The 21,447-nt window shown below is 37.8% G+C and overlaps 1 protein-coding gene across 4 annotated transcripts; it reads left to right on the top strand.

The window, feature by feature from the left end:
* The first annotated feature begins 580 nt into the window (after nt 1-580).
* On the top strand, nt 581-21,314 carry LOC105052010 (uncharacterized). 4 transcript variants are annotated; one of them, XM_010932685.4, is made up of 7 exons: nt 582-1,352; nt 3,568-3,646; nt 4,949-5,103; nt 6,803-6,926; nt 7,021-7,218; nt 18,905-18,976; nt 20,210-21,314. In XM_010932685.4, the coding sequence occupies exons 1-7, from the start codon at nt 892-894 to the stop codon at nt 21,020-21,022; spliced, it is 1,902 nt and encodes a 633-aa protein (XP_010930987.1). In that variant the 5' UTR covers nt 582-891; the 3' UTR covers nt 21,023-21,314. The 4 variants fall into 4 exon arrangements, with proteins under 4 accessions (XP_010930989.1, XP_073099149.1, XP_010930987.1 ...); XM_010932686.4 differs by having other exon boundaries at nt 585-1,352; nt 7,021-7,206; XM_010932687.4 differs by lacking the exon at nt 7,021-7,218 and having other exon boundaries at nt 581-1,352.
* The last annotated feature ends 133 nt before the right edge of the window (nt 21,315-21,447 follow it).

The following is a 21,447-nucleotide window of genomic DNA, read 5'->3' as shown; positions in this document are numbered from 1 at the left end:
TGGCATCCTAATTTGAATGTCACCACGCGGCCATTTCGCTACCAAACTCGTTCCGACCCAACATGACAAAGGGCAGAGGCGCCATGCCATTTGGTGATCTTGTCTGCGTTCTGTAGGGTCATATCCCCGCCAATTCTTCAGACGCGGCCATTTCGCTACCAAAGTCGTTCCGACCTCGCCAATTCTTCAGACAGCACAGCGTGGGATCGCGTTATGCGCAGCTGTCAAAGCACCCCAAACTTTTCCACAATTTGCTGCGCAGATCGATACGCGATCCAACGGTGAATTCGTGCGAAGTAATGTTAATTCTTCTTTGGCGCGAAAGATGCAACCCCGTCCCGACGCTGGGTGCACTCCTTGCCTGCTTCACTTGAATGAAGCCGCCTCAAACCAGTAACGTTTCGGAAGACACTCTCCCAACTTCACCACCAAGTTAAACTAAATTATCGAGATCCCGAACAGCATCAGACGGCCGTAATCTGCTTCTTTGCACGTATGGACCAGATGGACGGCCGGAGATCCCTACAACTGATGCACGTGCAAGGGCATTTTGGTAAATCTATCCGGCCGCGGGTGGTAGGGAAGCGGACGGTATTTTTACTTTGCGATCCCGTCTCGCTTCCTTCTCCGCCTCCCGTCGACCGGCCGTCTCCGCCTCGACGAACCCTCGCTGCCGAATGCCCCTAGCCTCTAGGGTTTCCAATCTGAATTCCCCAACTGAATCTTTTATCGAATCGAATTCCATGTTAGATACCATCCGATCGATACCAAAATTATTCTCCCGCTGGTTCGATCTCTCGTGGTGTTCTAATTCGATCGATCGAAACCCTAGATTTCTGTTCCGTAGGGTTCGGCTGTGATTTTGGGATTTTGTCGGTGGTATCTCTTCCCATGGCGGATCGCGAGGACGAGGAGCTTCAGATGGCACTGCGGATGAGCCTCCAGAGCTCGATGCCGGAGGCGAAGCGGAGCAAGCCGAGAGAGAGCGGGGAGGAGTCGGTGGAGGCGCGGAACCGGAGGTTGCAGAGGGAGCTTCTGGCGTCGGCGGCGGAGAAGCGGATCACGGCCGAGAAGCGGATCAGGGCAATGGAGAACAAGAGCGCCAGCTCTGCACGGCCGGTGGGCGCGAGGGAGGAGGTGGTGGGCAAGAGCGCTGCCGCGGCCGTGGGGCCCTCGGCGGCGAAAGCCGAAGTGGGTGCTCCGCAAGGAGGAAAGGTGGAGGAGGGGGAGCGCAGGGGTTTGGATTCTGGGGAGGAGCTATCGTCCTCGGACGTCGACCAGCTGTTTTTGATGGTGTTCGGGAATGGCGTGTCGAGGGATGTGCTGGCACAATGGAGCAATCAGGGTATCAGGTGAGTATGACTGGTCTACCTGTTGGAATTTCCCAGTCTTTTTTTGGTTTCTACTCTTTTTTTTTTTTTTTTTTCCTTTTTGCCCGTTTGATTATATTTTTTTCATGGCTTTTTGATGCTTTCAGCAGTTTTTCGTTAACCAGGAACCATATATACGAAAGTTTTCTTCTTTGTTTTTATTTATATTTTTACACTGTCGTTGGTGTTAAATGAAACCTAGAGGGCCATTATCTGCACTATGAACATTTCAAAGTTATATAGTTTTATGATGTCGCTGCACTAAGGTCCACATTCTGTTGGAAGGCTTTCGGGTGAAAAAAGAAATTGGTGATGGATGACCTTAGCTTCTGCTGTCTATATGTATTATTGAGAATTTCATAAATTAAAGATATTCCTTGATGATTTTAACAATAGCTGATTATGGACTTCTCATGAACTTTGCAACTGCTTATGATGAATAGTGAACAGCTTAACTCAGTATGAATACCTGTTTCCTAACTTCAGTTCTTTAAAATTTAAACTAAATGGTATGTCAATCCATCAACTGCCCACCAGTAAATATAGGATGCTTAGCTCCTTTTGGATTGTCTGGCTTCCATAGAGTGTTGAAGATGAGGGGACTTGGATGTGCTGCAAACCTTGAACTGGGCAAAAAGGTATGTGTGTCTGAAGGCTGGAGAGAGTACAAATTCAGTTCAGTAGAGAAATATTTACTTGTCATTTAGATTTGGAGAGACATTGGGAAAACACTTTTTAATGGAGAGTTAACAGCTGTCAAAAATATCATCATTTATTTGCAGAGGAAGTATCTTTTTTTTTTACTGATGCTGTATCCTGTCTGACACAAGGTTTGGGATATGTTTAAGGAAATTATGAGGTCATAGAGGTGGATCTTTAGATCTTGCTGAATAATCAAGGCAGGTTGTTTGTCAGTTAGTAGTGCAACATATTGGTTCTGACTTAAGAGAGAATGCCATGATTTGAAGAGTGGAGCGCTTTGTGTTTAGCAACTGGGCCTAATAATTGTTGTCTAAAGTCATATGGGTGAAATCGTGAAGGTTTCCCATTAAGCTTTCGGGCTTTGGATAAAATCTTGAGTCAACATTGAGTAGTCCGTGACCAGAGATTTCCCTTCTTTTAATGCATATCTCCTTGTGGGCACTTTCTAGTTTCTAGCACAAACTGGTTCAATGCTGACAGTGCAGGATCTTTTTGGTAAACATCAGAATTCAAAATATCCTAAAAAAATGCTGCATCTGTATAGCTCTTTCCAAAAAATAATCTAATATTCAGTGTTTATTGCTGATAAAGGTGTTTCATGAAAATCAATGCTTTTAAAATTGAGCTACAACCTGTGTGGCATTGATTGGTATCCAAGGTTGAAGCTTGCACATAGAACTCGATATTTAAATGCTGGGGATCTCATTTCACTTCTGGAATTTCAACATGATTAAGATAGAAAGATGCAGTCATTAGAGTGCACCACAATACAAATTGTAAGATTAATATTGCTTAGTGCAAATTTTAAGGGATGCTTAAGCCTAAAGGTTGTTGATTTGGCTTTTGACTTGCTTTTGCTAAGGCACTGTTGGAAGTATTGATTTTAGGGTGTTGTTGATTCGTCACCAAAATACTTGCTTCGCATTTTATATCGTGTTTGGATGATACAATCATGTTCTTCACGCATGAAGTTTGGATTCATGGGGGACTTGGATCCTTGATTCTCTGAATCTCTATTGGAAAATAGTTCTTTTTTTCTCAAAGCTGTGTTGACAATGACTAGGCATTTGTGTTGATTTTGGTAATAAAAAAACAGGTAATAACTGTTCTTATGATATGCTTGTTACTTTTATTCTTCTAATGCACATGTCCCACCAGTGCTGTTGTACCATCAATTAGTCCTCTGCCTTTACAGCTCTATGGCCCTGGTCACACCTATCATTACCTATCTCTGCAGGGCTAATAATTACCTGGGTTTGCTGCTATGACATCATATCAACAAGTACCAATACCAACCAAGAGCCCTTTGTTATTGAAACTGTAACCTCTCTGATTTATTCAACCTTTTCCAAGTGCTTTAAAACTTCCAAATAAAAAGTGACTTTTTTAGTAATGCTTAAATAACCAAGTTCTGAAAATTTGATTGCAGTACTAACAGACTCCCTGTCTTTTATTTCCTCTGTCTTGCTGATTTTCTATGAACTAATGCATATAGGTTTAGCTCTGATCCAGCAACATGCATGGGTCTGGTCCAGCATGAGGGAGGTCCTTGTGGTGTCTTGGCAACCATACAGGTAGCACACTCTCTGCTTGTCATTTTACATTCCATGCTTCATTTCTGCCTCACAATCAATTTTTTCATCCAATCTTGCTGTGTTTTATTGTTATCTTGTGATTGTTTTGACTTTCAGTAATTTTGTATTTCCCAATTCATTGATGTCCTTAGAATGCTTAGCCTTTGAGATTTCTTTACAGCGAATTTGCAAAAGATGGTAGACCCTGAATTTATAAGACCTTATTGCTTGGAAAAAGTCAAAATTCATTTTAATTCAAATTCATTTGTTGTGGATACCAAAACACATATCTCTTGCTTAGTAACTTCTAAGATTGACCATATAGTTGGAATAATGGTTGCATTTACAATTGGCAGGTTTGATTGTGTATATTCATGCAAAGCTTATTTTATTTCTTACTTGTATTTCCCCTCTTCCTTGTTTTGTATTGATTCTGGTAAAGATACTCTCTGTATGCATTTTCACCTTTACATAAACCTTCATTTCTCCTATCACATTTTTTACCTTTTGATTTTTCGGCATAATTCTCTTGTCCTTCTTGCTAAGAGAACATGTTGATCGAACTGTTTTGAACCTTTTTCCCACCTTTATGTTATCAAGTGTTGCTCTTAGATAGCATCAATAACTGAATTGTTATGAAATTCTCATAGTATGCTGCCTCGATTATCAGCTGGGTCTTGACTTGTTTCATAGCCTTCTGTTATTTGTTTTCAGTGCTTATTAAGATCATAGCTGTTGTTAGAAATGTGTGCAAGTTCTCTATATGGTGTTTCCCAATCAAGTAGTCCTATTGCCATTTTATGTTTACTTTCTCATTTCCTTTTGCCATTCACTGGACTAGCTCAGGCATGTACAGGAACATGATATGAAATGGTAAGGTGAACTTGTATCAAGCTGATAAAGGGGGTAATATATGAAAGGAAAAAAAGGTCTATCATGTTCCATATTTGCATAAGTATTCAGTTTCTCTAAAGATTTGGCTGGCAAGCAGATGTCTCAATTGTTAACAATCTGTTGCAATTTGTTGTTGTGAGACAATCTCATGAAAAATTTATATGCATTTTTAGTGGATTACATGCTTATAACATAATAAATTGTACTTCCAAATGTTGCTATTTGCAGGTTAAGTGTAGAACATTTTATGGCAGTGACTATGGATGTGCTGAATTGATATTATTATATACACCAACCCTTCTATATTGCAATACTGGCCTTAAGCATTGTTATTCATTTTTTTCCTAAGATCTTTTCTGACATTAATTTTTCTTTTCTGACATTATTTTTTTTTTCTTTGTCCTGCAGGCCTATGTCCTCAAATATCTTTTATTTTTTCCAGATGAGTTGGGTAAACTTGAAGCAAATAGTCCACTGTATAGTTTAGTTCAAAGGAGATTTTGTCAAAGTCCATTTGCAGCAACTGATAATTTTGCATCTATAACTGATGATAGAAAACAAAGGTGATTACTCTGCCCATAATAACTCTCATCTAGCTGTAAATGTATCTCCTTTGTTTTTTATGGATCATATTTGTGCTTGCTGAAAACAAAATGTTGCCAATTGGTTATTGTATTCTTCTTTGAACTTGTTATGTTTTGCCATTAAGGGCATTTTTATGTCTTTGCGGATTCTTTAGACATATCAATTTGTCTTGTTTATACCATATAATAACTTTGATCTCTTGTTGCAAATGATAATTTCCTTTGACATGCTGATTCTGAAAAATACAAGTTTATTTGCTTAGCAATATCACTGCTAACTTCAGCAAAATGATGCTGATTTTGGAAGATACCTTTTGACTCGAAATGATTGCAGTAACATTCTCTGTCATACTTGTAACAATTTATCCCTTATGCTTCGCCATTTGGATTCATGACAAGGGAATGAGAATGCTGAAAGTTTATCAAGATAATTTTGTATAGTTTTGTTTGGCCTGATCTGGAAACACGAATAACATGCATGGTGGAAACATCTAAGGAAAAAGAGGGTGAAAGAAGACAAATATGACTCATCTGTTTTCTTCCTGCTTAGCTGTGATATGGTCATGGAGGGGACTACGGGGAAGAAAGAATGAGGGGACCACTAAGTGAGAAGGGAAGGTATGTTCAGCTAGGAAAAAAAAGGAAAGAGCACCATACTCAAAAAGAGGGAAGGAGAAAACAAGTGATGGCAGAAAGGAAATGAGTGCATGTGTCTATAAGGAGGTAATGTTAAAAAAAAAAAAAAAGAAGGGATAGCAGAAATGGAAGGGAGACGCCTAGAGTCAATGATTTTCTTTGAAATAAAAGTAGGATTGGATGATCTCATTTTATCTAGCAAATTACATATTGTTTATTTTTGACCATAAATTGTTGCTTGGATGTCCCAAACTAAGGTTTCCAGCCTTGATATCAGACCCCATTCTGGCAGCTTACCAATATGGGTCAGGATGGTATGGGACTCTCCATACTATCGCATGGTATGCTGCTAGCCATAAGACAACAACTGTATGAGGTGTCAGTTTTGACATTTGCTTCCATCTAAATTGATGCAACTGTCAGTTTTGAAAGAAGTTCTTTATTTTTCTTGTGACAATGGAACAAACAATGAATTTTGATTAAATAGAAAGGCTATGAATTTGGGACTACATATAATAAAGGGATTCATACCCTCACACAACCTCATGAGAAGCTCTTTTACATTTTATACATTCATTTAGCAATTGTTGAAGGGGAGAAACGGTGATAGGAAGCTGATTGTGTGGGTTGGCAGGATTTACTAATTTTTGATCATTGAGCTGACCTCTGGATGCTGAGAGTGCCCAGATTCCCGTCTAATGCCCTATATTGGTTTTGATGTTATGTTAGTTATATCTTAGAAGGTATCGGTTAAATGACTGAAATGTATGGTCTCATGAGATGTGAAAGCAGACATGGTGGAGGTTACAACAGATCTCTTTTTTTTTTTGTGTGCGTGTGTGCGCGCGCGCACGTGCTTGGGATTCATCTAGAATTTAAACTTTTCTGCCAAGATCAATGGTATGTAGGATGGCAAGTTTACTTATTTATATATTTATTTATCATTGTGGGATTCTTTTTGTTCTTTCCAGTTGGATGGCTTTTCTTAGTCAATATCTTTTATTTTTGAATATCAAATGCTGACCACAAGTTTGTTTTTCAGAGCGTTGGTTCATAGTATGGTTGAAATATTATTTTTATGTGGGAGCGGAAAGAAAGCTGTGGTTGCAACCCTAGGATTTTCAAGCCATCATGCAGATGATGGATCTGAATTTGATCAGAATGAGGTGATGATGATAGATAAATTTTCTAACAGTCATTTTCAGCCTACTAACTTGCGGTTGTTTCAATTTTATAATGCTATTGATGACATTTAAACAGATGGTAACTAAAGCCTTAGAAGGTCTTTCAATTGAGTCAGCTTCAGATTTGCAGAAAGTTCTAAGAGTCAAAACATATGCTTCATGGACAGCTGCTTTTAGTCAGCTTATGGCAATGCTTCCTGTATTTCGAAGTCGTATGGGGGCAATACTATTTCTTATATCTGCTCTGCTTTCACGAGGACTGGTGTGCATAACGGTCTATGACTTTGCATTATAATACCAGCATATGAATTTAATACCACTGTTTTTCCTTGTTTAAGAAGTATATTTCATAACTTTATTTTTTGGACTTTGTTATTTGGCATTTATATTCACTTCATTTTGTTTTATTGGCTTATTTACTTACTAAATCTTGCAATTGCAATCTCTCTTTTGGGAATTAATACAAAATACATAGATTAGGCTCGCCATATAATACTTTGCCCGTTTGCCATATGGGACACATATGTAGAACCTAGTTATGGACTTCAGTACATACAATCCATTTATGGTTTTTCATGCAGGGGATAGATGAGTACCTCTGGAAGAACCATCTTTTTGAATTAAACAGCTAAAAATTTCACCTTGAGGATGATAATTAAGTTTGTACTATATGGTAAATCCACTAAAAGGGAAAAGAAAATTTTAGAGAGGTAGCATAGTGACAGTTGTACAAGTATTGGATATAAAGGCATCGTATCAAGGGATGACTTCAAATGGTCATGAATTGAGTTCTTAAAAGTGTTAAGCGACCCCAAAGTTACTGATGTGCAGAGGTTGTGATAATATGATGCGGGTGAAGAAGGGGAAAAGGCAAGCTGACATGATATGGAAGAAGCTTATTGCATCATGATTGGGTGACAACAGAAATGATAGCACTGAAATAATTGCTATATAGATTTTGAGCTTTGGAAGGTTTTGTTGATATGAACAGCTAAAGAACTTTAAGATATGATGATATCTCTGACATGGAAATTCTGGCAGCTTGTTACCTGATACTCCCAGGTTTTGGGTTCCTTGACATTCAGCTCCTAGGACACTTTGGAAACTTCATATGTCACCTTCACACTTAAAACTATTGAATAAGTTGTCATCATCATTATATATATACTTCTAACACAACTTCATATAAGGTATCTAGTCTAACATAACATTTAGAAAAGGTTTTATCAATTTCATAAATTGTTAAAGCAATCACTCCAACTAGATATTCATCATATAAATATTTAAAAATCTAAGGGGTTTCATCGTATACAAGATAGAAAAGGTCAAAAACCTAGTGCATGTATGATGAGAGAACATATAATGATGCTCAAGTCTCAAGGTCTCTAAGCAAAGTGAAATGGGGCTCTCCACATCATTTTTTCTAAACACAGAGTTAGCAAAAGCTTCAAAAAAGGAGAGTGATGTGACAAACAGCAGAGAATAGCAGCAGGGCCTGCTAGGAGATGAGACAATAGCAAAGGTGCCTGCTAGGAGACCACATCTAGATTATCTATAATGCAACAAAAAGAAATTAAGCAAGGAATTTGCAAGAAGGGCCAGCTGTCTTTATGAAATTCATCTAAGGAAGGAGGAGGAGGGTCCTTGGTTCATGAATCTGTTGAAAGACAATAGAAGGATTCAAATCTTGCCTTGAAGCCAAAGAGAGGATTGTCTATTAAATAGAAGCAAAAGAATATGATTTTTTTTTGTCAGCTCAAGTAATGGATTCATATTGAAGTGTTGAAGATGAAAATAAATAGATCATAAAATATAGAATGATGTAAAAATTATAAAATTATGTGGTATGTCCTTGAAAGTATTGTGGCCATTTGAGAATGGGAAAATGAAACTAGTCATCAAGAAAGAAGCCAAAGCCAATATTATTTTAAAGAAGATCAGTAAATCCAATTGTGAGGAGAAATGAAGATCTGAATTATAGTATAGAACAATCAAGATACTAGAGTCAAATGGGAAAAAAGAAAAAAATGAGAATCTTAAGGAGTACAAATATTGAACACTTGGCATGCCCAAAGGAGAGTCCAAACTGCATGGATGAAATGCCAAGGGCATAAATCTAACTAAAGTTAAAAATGTTGGATTTTGGAGTTTGATGCATGCATATGTGTTTCAAAAATTTTATTTTCTAAATACTACAGCGGAGAATAAGATGAAAATAATTTTAATCTTAATTTTGCATGCATAAAAACATAAAATTACGTGATGTATTTCATATGCTGAAATTAATATATGATGAAATTCAGATTGTAATCAAATCACATATCTGTTTCGCAATCCCTTTCTTCAAAACTGGATCTGAAAGAGAAGAGGCTCTCTCTTAGCTGCACAAGTGTCCGGCCTCTACGAGTATCCACTCGGGATCAGCCTGGAACAGTCCTCTTTAATCTGAATTTTGGTTCTCCAAAATTCAGCCTGCTGAATCTGAACGAAGCCTGGATCGCAATCAACACTTAATTTTTCTCCTTGATCTTCTTCTTCTCCTCTTCTCTAGAGTGCCTCCTTGCTATGTGCTGCTATCAGATGTTAGAAACCAGCAAGGAAGAGGCACCCAAACTCCTTTGAGCGTGAAACTCATTGGGATGCGTGTCCCAAGGTAAGGGCGTCCCAAGGAAAGGGTGTGTAGAATGCCTAAGAGAAGAGAAAAGGGGAGGAAGAGAAGGCGTGGGGAGAGCCTTTGGGTGTGAGGGGCTGCTGGTTTTGATCCTCTAGGGACCTTAGGGGAGGTCCCTTTAAATAGGCATAAGGATTGAATCCTATTCAATCTCGTAATATAAGTTCTACTTGCATTAGGATTCCTATTAACTTAAGTTATCCAACTTACATTAGGAAGCCCATTAGGCGCTAACTATTGGAGCCCTTGCACCTATAATTAGATACCCTCTTTTGCACCCAAGACACACCCCATATAAAAATCAAAGGCCCTCTAATTAATGGACACGTCCAAATTGATCAAATCAAAGTGGCGCCCTATAATAACTATCAAGAAGATTCATAAGGGACTTGCACCCTTAATTTATGTGATCCATAACTTTAGACACCCAACAATTGGAGTCTCATGAATCTTATTCATGTAGGATATTAGCAGATAATTAAGTTAGAATTATCTTTTCAAATAAGTAATCCCAACGGAAAGAGAAATTGGGTCCAATCATGTGCTAGCAAGGTTACCATGAATCCAATAGGTTTCTCTAATCCCAATTGATACTTCATAAGCTCAATTATTTATTCCAAGTCTAATCTCTTTGTTGTGTGTCCTCATAAGTTTAATTCTATCTGGTAGTGAGACATACAATGATCTCTATCATCGTATCGTTGAAACTCTTTTCAATGGGTCAAAATAATTTCACTCTAACTCAACAAGGATTGTCGATCTAGAACAATCCTAGTGAGCTTTCACAATCCACTAGTGACACCTAGCAGTATGTAGTGACAACCCAGTAGAACTGAAATGAACCTCTAGGTGTAGTTAACGTGTGATTCAATTCCTCTATCGTGAGTCCCGACTAGATGGCAGGTCATGAATAAATCGTCAAACCTCAACATCGGTCATATGATAGATTCAATCTGCTTAAGTCCATATGTAATTCTATGAAAATTCTTTTCCATCAATCAAATTGCTATGGTCATAAACTTAAGGACTCAGCTTCTTAAATTTTATAGGACTATTTCCTTCTGTTAGGATCGATAGATCCCATTTTGATGCACACCCCACTCCTACAGTAGATCAACTGTCGTCAACATCCACTACAAGGGCTCCTCGAGATCCATGTTGATATGTCAGTCAAACTCCAGTAGCTTCACTGCGAGCAGTAGTGTCATCTCAGGTTAAAAGATCAGTCATATAACTGCAGCATCGAGAAGGTCATTATCGAGTGAGCAGACATCCATGTGACTTCTCGTGTTGGTCACGCTCAGTGCTAGTTCTCTAACAACCATCTGCACTCTCGCTTCAGTGTCTCTACAATGCAGACTCGAGATCCATCTGTCCGAAGAAAGCAATCCGTGCACTGGTCTATTTGGATTAATCATCATTCCCATAATGATCCTATGATTAGAAGTAATTTAGAAATCAATCATCAGTGACATATGCTTCAAATTCTTAACTTTTTGAGAATATGTATCATCATCTTGTTAATCCCTTGGATGATTCATAGACACATAGACATGAATGGTAATATAACTGCCTAATAAGTACACAATCATGTCCTAAAGTTATGAAATGTGTCAATCAAGATTGGCTTCTAGGACATATATCCAATAATCTTCCACTTGCACTAAAATCAATCTACCATATACCAAGCCTTATCTTCGCAAGACAGGCTATAGTCTTAGGCTAGCCAAGTGACTTACTAGTGGATCATCCACATCACATGTGGAGTTTACTCTTTACACCTCTACATATTTCTACTTGAGGTAGTCGCGTGTTCTGCTGTTCTATGTGCTTGGATATCTGGTGAGACCTAGGCTCCTTAGCAAGAGTATGGAGTCATTATCTTTGCAGTATAGTGTCACGGTATCTGATGGTATGACAACTAATTCTGCAATTAACGTTACAACCAGAATGCATCCTACACATCTACAGTGTACTCAGCTTCCATTGATCGATTATTTGGAATCCTTCCAAGATATCGACATAGGAACACATCCATGATGTAGACATTCTACCATCAACATCAGACATAAAGTCTGAATTGGTGTATCCTCCCACTCCTAGCTTTGATCCTTCTCCGAACATGTCCTTAGTTTTTCTTAAGAGCTTAAGAATGATTTCACAGCAATCCAGCACTCACAGTATAGATACAACTGATATCTACTTGTGATAATCACAGTATAATCAATTCAAGTACTTTATAGCATACGACTATGTCCAAGAGGGGAGCAGACCCCTCTCTGAGATTTCTATGCTGAACGCTTTCAGCATCCAGTCTCTGTACTTTATCTGTGAAAATACAAGCATCCAATTATATATATCTCTATAGATCTTTAGGATGCTCACTTTATGTCTTTCATGGAGAAATCTATATTCAATCATATTTTAACCGATGTCAATATTGGATACTCCCACTGATCTTTTTGAAATCCATAATTCCTCATATCTGATCAAACAATTTGATCATATCATTGAAATGAATATTCCAACTCCAAGGATATTGTGGTCTTTGTGATCACCTATCACATGAAGTAAAATTTATAGGCTATTTCATATAGAAATTTTCAAAAGATCTCTACTCAGAAAAGCTATTTCACATCTTTTCTTGGAGTCGATGTCTTACATCGTCTCGTTGTAGATTCTGGGATCATCTCTATGTTCCCCATCTTCCATGAGAAACGATTTTCTCTACATCCTCTGTTAAGCATACTCAAGTATCTTTCGAGAGGATTGGAGATCCTACCATGTGTATGAGGTAGAGGAGGAATACACGTATACTGGCTCATGATTAATATATTCTTAAGGTCCCAAGGCTCTCTGCTTTTCAGAGACACTCTTAGAACTTAATTTTCCTCCCACTGCTTTATCTTGGTTAAACAGTTTTTCAAGAAGATAGCATTGAGTCACAATCACATTGTAATCCCATTGAAAAGTACTATCTTAAACTCTTTTAGGAAGAACTTTATAGACCTATCCTCTAACATATCCACCTGCTGTTCTAGACACCGACTGGACATTCTTGAATCTCAAAATAATCAAGATTCAGTTCTCACTATGTCATATCTTATATGGTGTGATAGGAACAGATTTTGAGAGAACCCAATTTCATAGAAATAAAGCATGTCCCTAAAAAAATATAAATAAATTAGTGAATTTCATTATGGATCAGATCATATCTCATATAGTCCAATGACTCTTTTTATCTCATTGAGCTGAGATTTACTAAGAGGGGTCCAATATGAAACAATGTCATTTTATGAGATAATCGAGAAATTTCTTTCAATGATATTGCATCCTCGATCCGATCGAAGTACCTTCAAAAATTTTTCAATTTATTTTTTTACTTACATCTGAATTTTTTGAATCTTTCAAAAAATTCAGATTTATATCTCATATATAAAGTAGAGACAACTCCTTGATTAGTACATCACATGGGCTACACACATCAAATGTGTACAAGGATAAGTATCTCAGTGGTCCTTTTTCTCTTATCCCACAAGAGTAACTCGGTCATATTTCCTCAAAGAAATGATACACAAACTAGATTTGACTCAACAGTCAATGAGCCCAAGTCCATATTTTTTCAGTTTGTTAATCATTTCTTTTTCAATATGACTTAGCTATAGGTTCCACATATACTTTAAATTTTATTTCAATTTTGGATCTCTCAGATCCAATGGCATTTACTGATTGCTTAATTAAGTTCACATATGCATCAACATGCAAATAATGGAGACTGTCTCTAAGAACTAAATCCAAACGATGATCGTAAAGAACAGATACTCATGGCTGTAGCAGCAACTATTGCCCTATAGCCAATTCAAGGGTTACTTCCTCAGTCTTCTATCTTTTCATCGACTCTACACTAGAGTCTGTAGCTCAATTAGGAGAAGAAAAAATCGTAAGGACAGTATTGAGTAATTTCGACATACCTACTCTAGGTGTGTCTTTGTTTCTTTAGGCTCTCCAGGTATTTACTTCTGAACTCTTTCAATGTTCTTTTGTTATCAACACTTTGATCAATTCAGATAAAGTGCCATGATGGTCTTTCATATGGTAGTTTACCATAAACTATCCATATAAACTAATCAAGGATCGCAGGATCAAATCCATAAGCAATTCCTTATGCATGGTCATGTCGAGTCTTTTAAGCTCTTTAATGTCCTCGATCATTATCAAATAACGATCATAGACTGACTGTCCATTATGTATTACATGCGCTGTGCGACTCTGATCGCCTTACAACATTTGTGGATGAATCAACATGTCGTTGGCAGTGTACATGTACTCATGCATAGCACCTATTTTTATTATCATTGTCCATCCACTCATCAGGTATAGCTCGTTGACTATGGGTTGGATGGGTTGTTAATATTAGAATAATCTAGTAGAGAACATTGCTTAATTTTTTAAAATTAAGAATAATTTTTAAGTTTGTAAGCCAGTCTATGTACTCGATTTTGATTAATCGGTTGATATCTAGGATTCAAGCTAAAGAGTTAGAAGCTGACATAATGAACAGCAGAGAGCAAAGATTCTAATTGGATATTTGTATTTATTTTATAATTTTGCTCTAGGGACTTTTATATGCAAAAAGAGACTCACACTATTTTATCAGAACTTCCACACTCTCCGAGTGGAGAAACGAAAACCATAACGCGATAATTGAATTTCTAGTGGATGCTGCGGTCCCATCGATGTCGTGCATCTCACCTAACAGTTATTGGTAGTACGAATAAACATCGATGCGTGGACAACTCTTTGTCTAGATACTTTTCTAAGCATATTGCAGCCACTTGGTCTCTAAGTCATGTGGGCTCACCTAACAGTTATTATCTGCACTTCTTAGTTAAGTCAGACCCATCGTTCACAAGCAAGTGTAAAGCCATCATTGGATTCTTCACCTAACAGTTATTGGGTTCAACCCCATCTTTACCTCGCAGCAACTCTTTGCTAATAGAGTGGTTGCGTGTTCCCGATGCAACTGAACTACTGTGACCAGCCGAGAACAATCAACGCCGGTAGTACGCCCGTACATCTACAACGGTAGAAGATCTTGGACTTAATATTTTGTAGAGAGATTTGGATTTAGGTCTCATTTAGTCAGTCATCATATGACTGATGTAATTGGCATCGGCTAAATCAAACCACCAAGCAACTATATTTGTGACTCAATTTTTCAAATTGGCCAGGTAAGTGGAGATTAGTGGGGGTCCCCCCATTGCTTTCTTTAGATACCAATAAATTGGCCAGATAAGCGAACGAAACCAATTAAATAACCACCTTTCAATTACTTGCCTTAGACACCAATTGGATAATTGATCAGAATTGGTTAGCTCAAGTGAATCAGGTTCAAATCAACAAGCCAAATTAGGTCTTTAAGTTAATCGATTCTACATATGGGACTCAATCGATTTGATCAACAACAATTGTATGATCATTAACTTAAGTGATTTAACTCAATTCAACATTTGACTCGGTTTAATCAATTACTTAATCAAATTAAACCCATATGTCTCAAATCAAAAATCTTAGATGTAATCCTATTACATGATCTAATTTTTGATTTTTCCATGACCAAAACCCTCGTACACAAACACAAATTTCAGATTTTAAAATCATATTTCAGATCTAAATACTTTGCATGAAAGTAAGTATTAAAATGAAAACAATTTTCAAGTTCTAACATACAAACATATATCACATATGCGCATGTAAAATCAGATTTTAAACAAAATTTCAGATTTAAACATGATATCATATATATCATATACTAATCATAAATCAGATTAAAGTAAAATTTATGATCTAAATATGCAATCATATATCATACATATGAATCAAAATTCAGATCACAAAAAAATTCAGGTTCCATGCATGTATCTATTTCACATGAACTAGAACTCTTTCTAGATCAATTTTCAGATCTATGCATGCATCAATATATCAATTATATATTCTAGAATTAAATCTAAAATCAAATTCTAGATTTGAAGATCCATCCATACATCTCATGTATTAAGAAAAAAAATTGATTTTGAAATCTTTTCAAAAACATATATATTAAAAATTTAGAATATGAAAATTCATGGCTCTAATACCACTATTGAATTTTGGGGTTTGATGCATGCATATGTGTTTCAAAAATTTTGTTTTCTAAATACCGCAGCGGAGAATAAGATTAAAATAATTTTAATCTTAATTTTGCATGCATAAAAATATAAAATCACATGATCTATTTCATATGCTGAAATTGATATATGCTGAAATTCAGATTGTGATCAAATCACATACCTGTTTCGCAATCTCTTTCTTCAAAACTGGATCTAAAAGAGAAGAGGCTCTCTCTTAGCCGCACAAGTGTCCGGCATCTACAAGTATCCACTCGGGATCAGCCTGGAACAATCCTCTTTAATCTGAATTTTGGTTCTCCAAAATTCAGCCCGTTGAATTTGAACGAAGCCTGGATCGCGATCAATATTTAATCTTTCTCCTTGATCTTCTTCTTCTCTTCTCTAGAGTTTCTACTTTCTATGTGCTGCTACTAGATGTTAGAAACCAGTAAGAAAGAGGCACCTAAACTTCTTTGGACATGAAACTCCTTGGGATGCGCATCCCAAGGGAAGGGCGTGTAGAACGCCCAAGAGAAGAGAAGAGAAAAGGGGAGGAAGAGGGCGTGGGGAGAGCCTTTGGGTGTGAGGAGCTGCTGGTTTTGATCCTCTAGAGACCTTAGGGGAGGTCCTTTAAATAGGCATAAGAATTGAATCCTATTCAATCTCATAATATAAGTCCTACTTGCATCAGGATTCTTATTAACTTAAGTTATCCAACTTACATTAGGAAGTCCATTAGGCGCCAACTATTGGAGCCCTTGCACCCATAATTAGATACCCTCTTTTGCACCCAAGAGACACCCCATATAAAAATCAAAGGCCCTCTAATTAATGGACACGTCCAAATTGATCAAATCAAAGTGGTGCCCCATAATAACTATCAAGGAGATTCATAAGGGACTTGCACCCTTAATTTATGTGATCCATAACCTTAGACACCCAACAATTGGAGTCTCATGAATCTTATTCATGTAGGTTATTAGCAGATAATTAAGTTAGAATTATCTTATCAAATAAGTAATCCCAACGGAAAGAGAAATTGAGTCCAACCATGTGCTAGCAAGGTTATCATGAACCCAATGAGTTTTTCTAAACCCAATTGACACTTCATAAGCTCAATTACTTATTCCAGACCTAATCCTTTTGTTATGTGACCTCATAAGTTCAATTCTATCTGGTAGTGAGACATACAATGATCTCTATCATCGTATCATTGTAACTCTTTTCAATGGATCGAAATAATTCCACTCTAACTCAACAAGGATTGTTGATCCAAAACAATCCTAGTGAACTCTCACAATCCACTAGTGACACCTAACAGTATATAGTGGCAACTCAGTAGCACTGAAATAAACCTCTAGGTGTAGTTAACGTGTGATTCAGTCCCTCTATCGTGAGTCCCGACTAGATGGCAGGTCATGGATAAATCGTCAAACCTCAACATCGGTCATATGATAGATTCAATCAGCTTAAGTCCATATGTGATTCTATGAAAACTCTTTTCCATCAATCAAACTGCTATGGCCATAGACTTAAGGATTCAGCCTCTTAAATCCCATAGGACTATTTCCTTCTGCTAGAGTCGATAGATCCCATTTTGATGCACACCCCACTCTTACAATGGACCAACTGTTACCAACATCCACTACAAGGGCTCTTTGAGATCCATGTTGATGTGTCAGTCAAATTCCAGCAGTCTCACTGCGAGCAATAATGTCATCTCAGGTCAAAGGACCAGTCATACAACTGCAGTATCGAAAAAGTCACTAACGAGTGAACAGACATCCATGTGACTTCTCGTGTTAGTCACGCTCAGTGCTAGTTGTTCTCCAACAACCACCTGCACTCTCGCTCCAGTGTCTCTACACTGCAGACTCGAGATCCATCTATCCGAAAGAAGCGATCTGTGCATTGGTCTATCGGGATCAATCACCATCCCCATGATGATTCTATGATCAGGAGCAATTTAAGAATCAACCATCAATGATATATGCCTCAAATTCTTAACTTTTTGAGAATATGTGTCTTAATCCCTTGGATGATTCATGGACACATAGATATGAATGGTAATATAACTGTCCAATAAGTACAAAATCATGTCCTAGAGATATGAAATGTGTCAGTCAAGATTGACTTCTAGGGCATACATCCAACAAAAACATCCCACTGAAATACTTGGGATAAATGTGCAAACTAGCCTTCTAATTATTTGAAACAATTTAATTTGGGTTAGATTTGGAAATACTAGGAATCCAAGGAATGAAGGAGATGGCTCAGATCCAAAGGTTGAAGGGAAGTGGGAAAAAAAAAATGATGTGGAATCTAATTGACTGATTTGAAGGGGGGTTTACTAGGGAGAGGGGAAACACAGCAAAATCTAATTGAGGGTCCTTCACTCTTTAGAAAATGCTTGATAGGTAGCATCGACTATGCAAAGAGAATTGCAGCCCTAATTTATTTTGCAAGCAGAATCTGAGTCAAACTTTTGAACCACCATTTTCAGTGCTTCGAGATGATGGCTCGGTTAATGGGAATTTCTCTACTATTTTCAGACTTCAGTGGAGGCTGTATCATTCTCAAATGATAAAATTTTTAACTTCAGGATTGTGATGACCATCTTCGAACTATATTCTTAGTGGTAATAGAAAATTTTCAATTGCTTTCGATTGTTCAGTGTACATTTACCAAGGAAAATAACATCAGGAAGATACTGTTCTGTAGCCAGCAATTTTTGGGCCTTTGGAAGCTACTTACTCTAGATGTGCTAAAAGAAAAACTCAGTTTTCAATGATATCATGTAACTTCTTGCTTGAACTTGAAATTTTTTGGGGAATATGAGAGGAGTTTGTAGAAAATGGGTGTTCTGAGCCTGATTAACATATGCGGTCAATAATTCATATGCAAACTCGCTTTCTTATGGATAGTTTTGGTGAAGCTAGTTGTACATTTGCCATCACTTTCACTAAGAAGTCTGTCATTGTTGCCATAACGTCTTTTTAAAAGCAACAATCCTAAAATTTCTTTATATATATATAAAACCAATGCTCAGAAATCAGTAATTTATGAGTTTGAATATGAAGAACCTGTTGTTTAAAGGTGGCTGTTGCTGAAGCTTTATTGACCTTATCATGATGTAGGAATCCATTCAAGCAGATAGGGATGATCCTAGCTTACCACTAGTCACGGCTCCATTTGGGCATGCCTCACAGGTATATTATGTGACTTGAAATCTATTGTTGGATAAATATTTTATCAAATTGCTTTTCTTTGGATAAATGGTGAAGTTCATTATGTAGAAAAAGGAAAGTAAAAAAGGAATCACATGATGATGCTACATAAACCATTTAGCCTTTCCTAACTATTGGGGGTACATCATAATTAAGGTTCACCATCTCGGCACCGGACCTTATTACCGGTGCTATGCTGGTACTGTGTTGCTACACCCCTTACAGGTATTAGTTCAGCATACCAAGTCAGTTTGGTGTCAGTATGGATGTGAACCTTGCATCATACTATATTATAGTAATACAAAATTAACACTATGACTGGCAAATGGATGTTCTCCCATTTGCTGTTAAGTCCTGTTGCTCAGTTTTGTATGAATTAATATTGCTGGTAGACACAAAATCCCTCATGGCAATGCTAAGCTCTTGATCTGTCTTTGTTGTATTTGATTATTTTTACTGTCAGTTAGTGTTCCTTTAAAATCTTTGCGTACAAATTTGATAGAAGAGGCAAGTGTTATCATTGATATCAAAATGGAAGCTGCATGTTGCAAGTGGATATAATTCATCCTGTGTTGAGGAGCTGGCATTTGCTGCATTTCTCTTCCTAACTACTGTCAACACTACCTCAATAGGACGTTTCTTCTTTCCTGCATTCAGATATCTGTTCCTAGAAGTGCTTGTTTTCTTCTATAGTTACCTAGTCTTGGTATTTTAGGTCAACTCCTGGTTTGTCTGTTGTTTTTTGCTATCCCATTTTTGACTTCAACTCTCGTGGCTGTGTTAGATCATCTTAGATTTCAAAATCATGATCTTTTTTTATTTTGTTATTCAAATTTTTAGATTTTGATACTTGAGATTTTTCAGTAGCCGTTTGGTGGTCACAATAAGTTCAAAATGGTAGTAAGATGATAGAGACTCATAAATCTAGAATGTCCATGATTTCAGGGATTTTGTGGAATTTTATTGTACCATAAAAAAAAAATCCTAGTTAATAATGCATCACAAAATGCTTTGAATGCTAGATAGCTCGAATGTAATATTTAAAGAAAATGTGTGCCCTATCAACAACGATCCTGTGCAGAGTCCTGAAGTTTATATCCCTATGAAAATGATTTTCCGAGCAAAATAATATTCTGCTATGTGCATTGGTTGCAAAGCATATCTATGATCTTATGGTAGATCAGTTTAATTGCCGACAAATCCTGTTTTCCTCAGGAAATTGTGAATCTACTGCTTTGCGGACGGGCTGTCCCGAATGTGTTTGATGGCAGGATGGATCTTGGTGGTGGCATGTTCCTCAAAGGCATACCTACAAATGTGGAGGTTGGATTCCTCTCCCTTTTGGAATCCCTTAATTTCTGCAAGGTTGGTCGGTTTCTAAAATGCCCAAAGTGGCCAATCTGGGTGGTGGGAAGTGAGTCCCACTACACCGTTCTTTTTGCACTCGACCCCTCTGTGCAAGAAGAGAATGAGCTGGAAGAATGGGAGTCGAAGATCAGAAGAGCATTTGATGCCCAGGACCAGAGTGGAGGGGGAGGCTTCATCAGTGTGGAAGGATTTCATCAAGTTCTCAGGGAGACCAACATAAAAATGCCACCTGAAAAGCTTGAAAACCTCTGCTGTATAGGGTATATCGTATGGAGTGAGTTCTGGCAGGCCTTGCTGGATCTGGATAAAAGCATGGGAGGTTTTAAGGACTCAACTGGGTTAATGGGAAAGAAGATTTTTGATATCTACCATTTCAATGGCATTGCTAAGTCGGTGTTGAATGGAAACATAGCGGCAGGAGGTGAGAGTCCGCTGCAGAGACCGAGGCTCTGTAAATTGAGCGTGTCGGTGCCTCCAAGGTGGACCCAGGAAGAGTATCTGGCCGATGTGGTCACCGCTTCAAGCAGCGAGCCCGCCGGGAAAGAGACCGAGCTTGAGCTAAAGCAACCTTCTCAGCATGCCCCGCTGGTAGACTGTATCAGAACCCGGTGGCCCCGTGCCATTTGTAGCTGGGTGGGAGATGCTCCCAGTATTGTGTAGGAGGCCGCAAGCCCATGAATGCAGTCCCACGATGCATGCTTTTTTTTTTCTTCCCATCATAAACACGTGCATTTGGGATTGGTATCTGCAGCTTGGATGCCGTATTATGTGATTCAGGCTATTCCAGCTTTTGACGTTCGCATGCAAAATGTCTGATTGTTTGTAAGAGCTTCAGGTTATTTGTTTGTTTTGTGGTGCATCTGAACATCAGTTTTCTTCTTGCTAAATGTTATACCTAATTTAGTGAAATATCAATTCAATTGGGATGGAAGCCTCAGATATACCTTTCGTATGATTGTTGTTGCAGGTGCTTTTGAGCTGGCATCTTCCCACGGCTACAATGAGTTACTGTAATTTGATAATCTCAAGACCAACTCTTTAAGAACTGCAGAGAATGAAATCTTACAATGTCAAAAGCTATCATT

This window comes from Elaeis guineensis, chromosome 9, assembly GCF_000442705.2.
Source record: "Elaeis guineensis isolate ETL-2024a chromosome 9, EG11, whole genome shotgun sequence".
NCBI lineage: Eukaryota > Viridiplantae > Streptophyta > Magnoliopsida > Arecales > Arecaceae > Elaeis > Elaeis guineensis.
The sequence above is the reverse complement of the archived record's forward strand: the minus strand, read 5'-3'. Positions and strand labels throughout refer to the sequence as shown.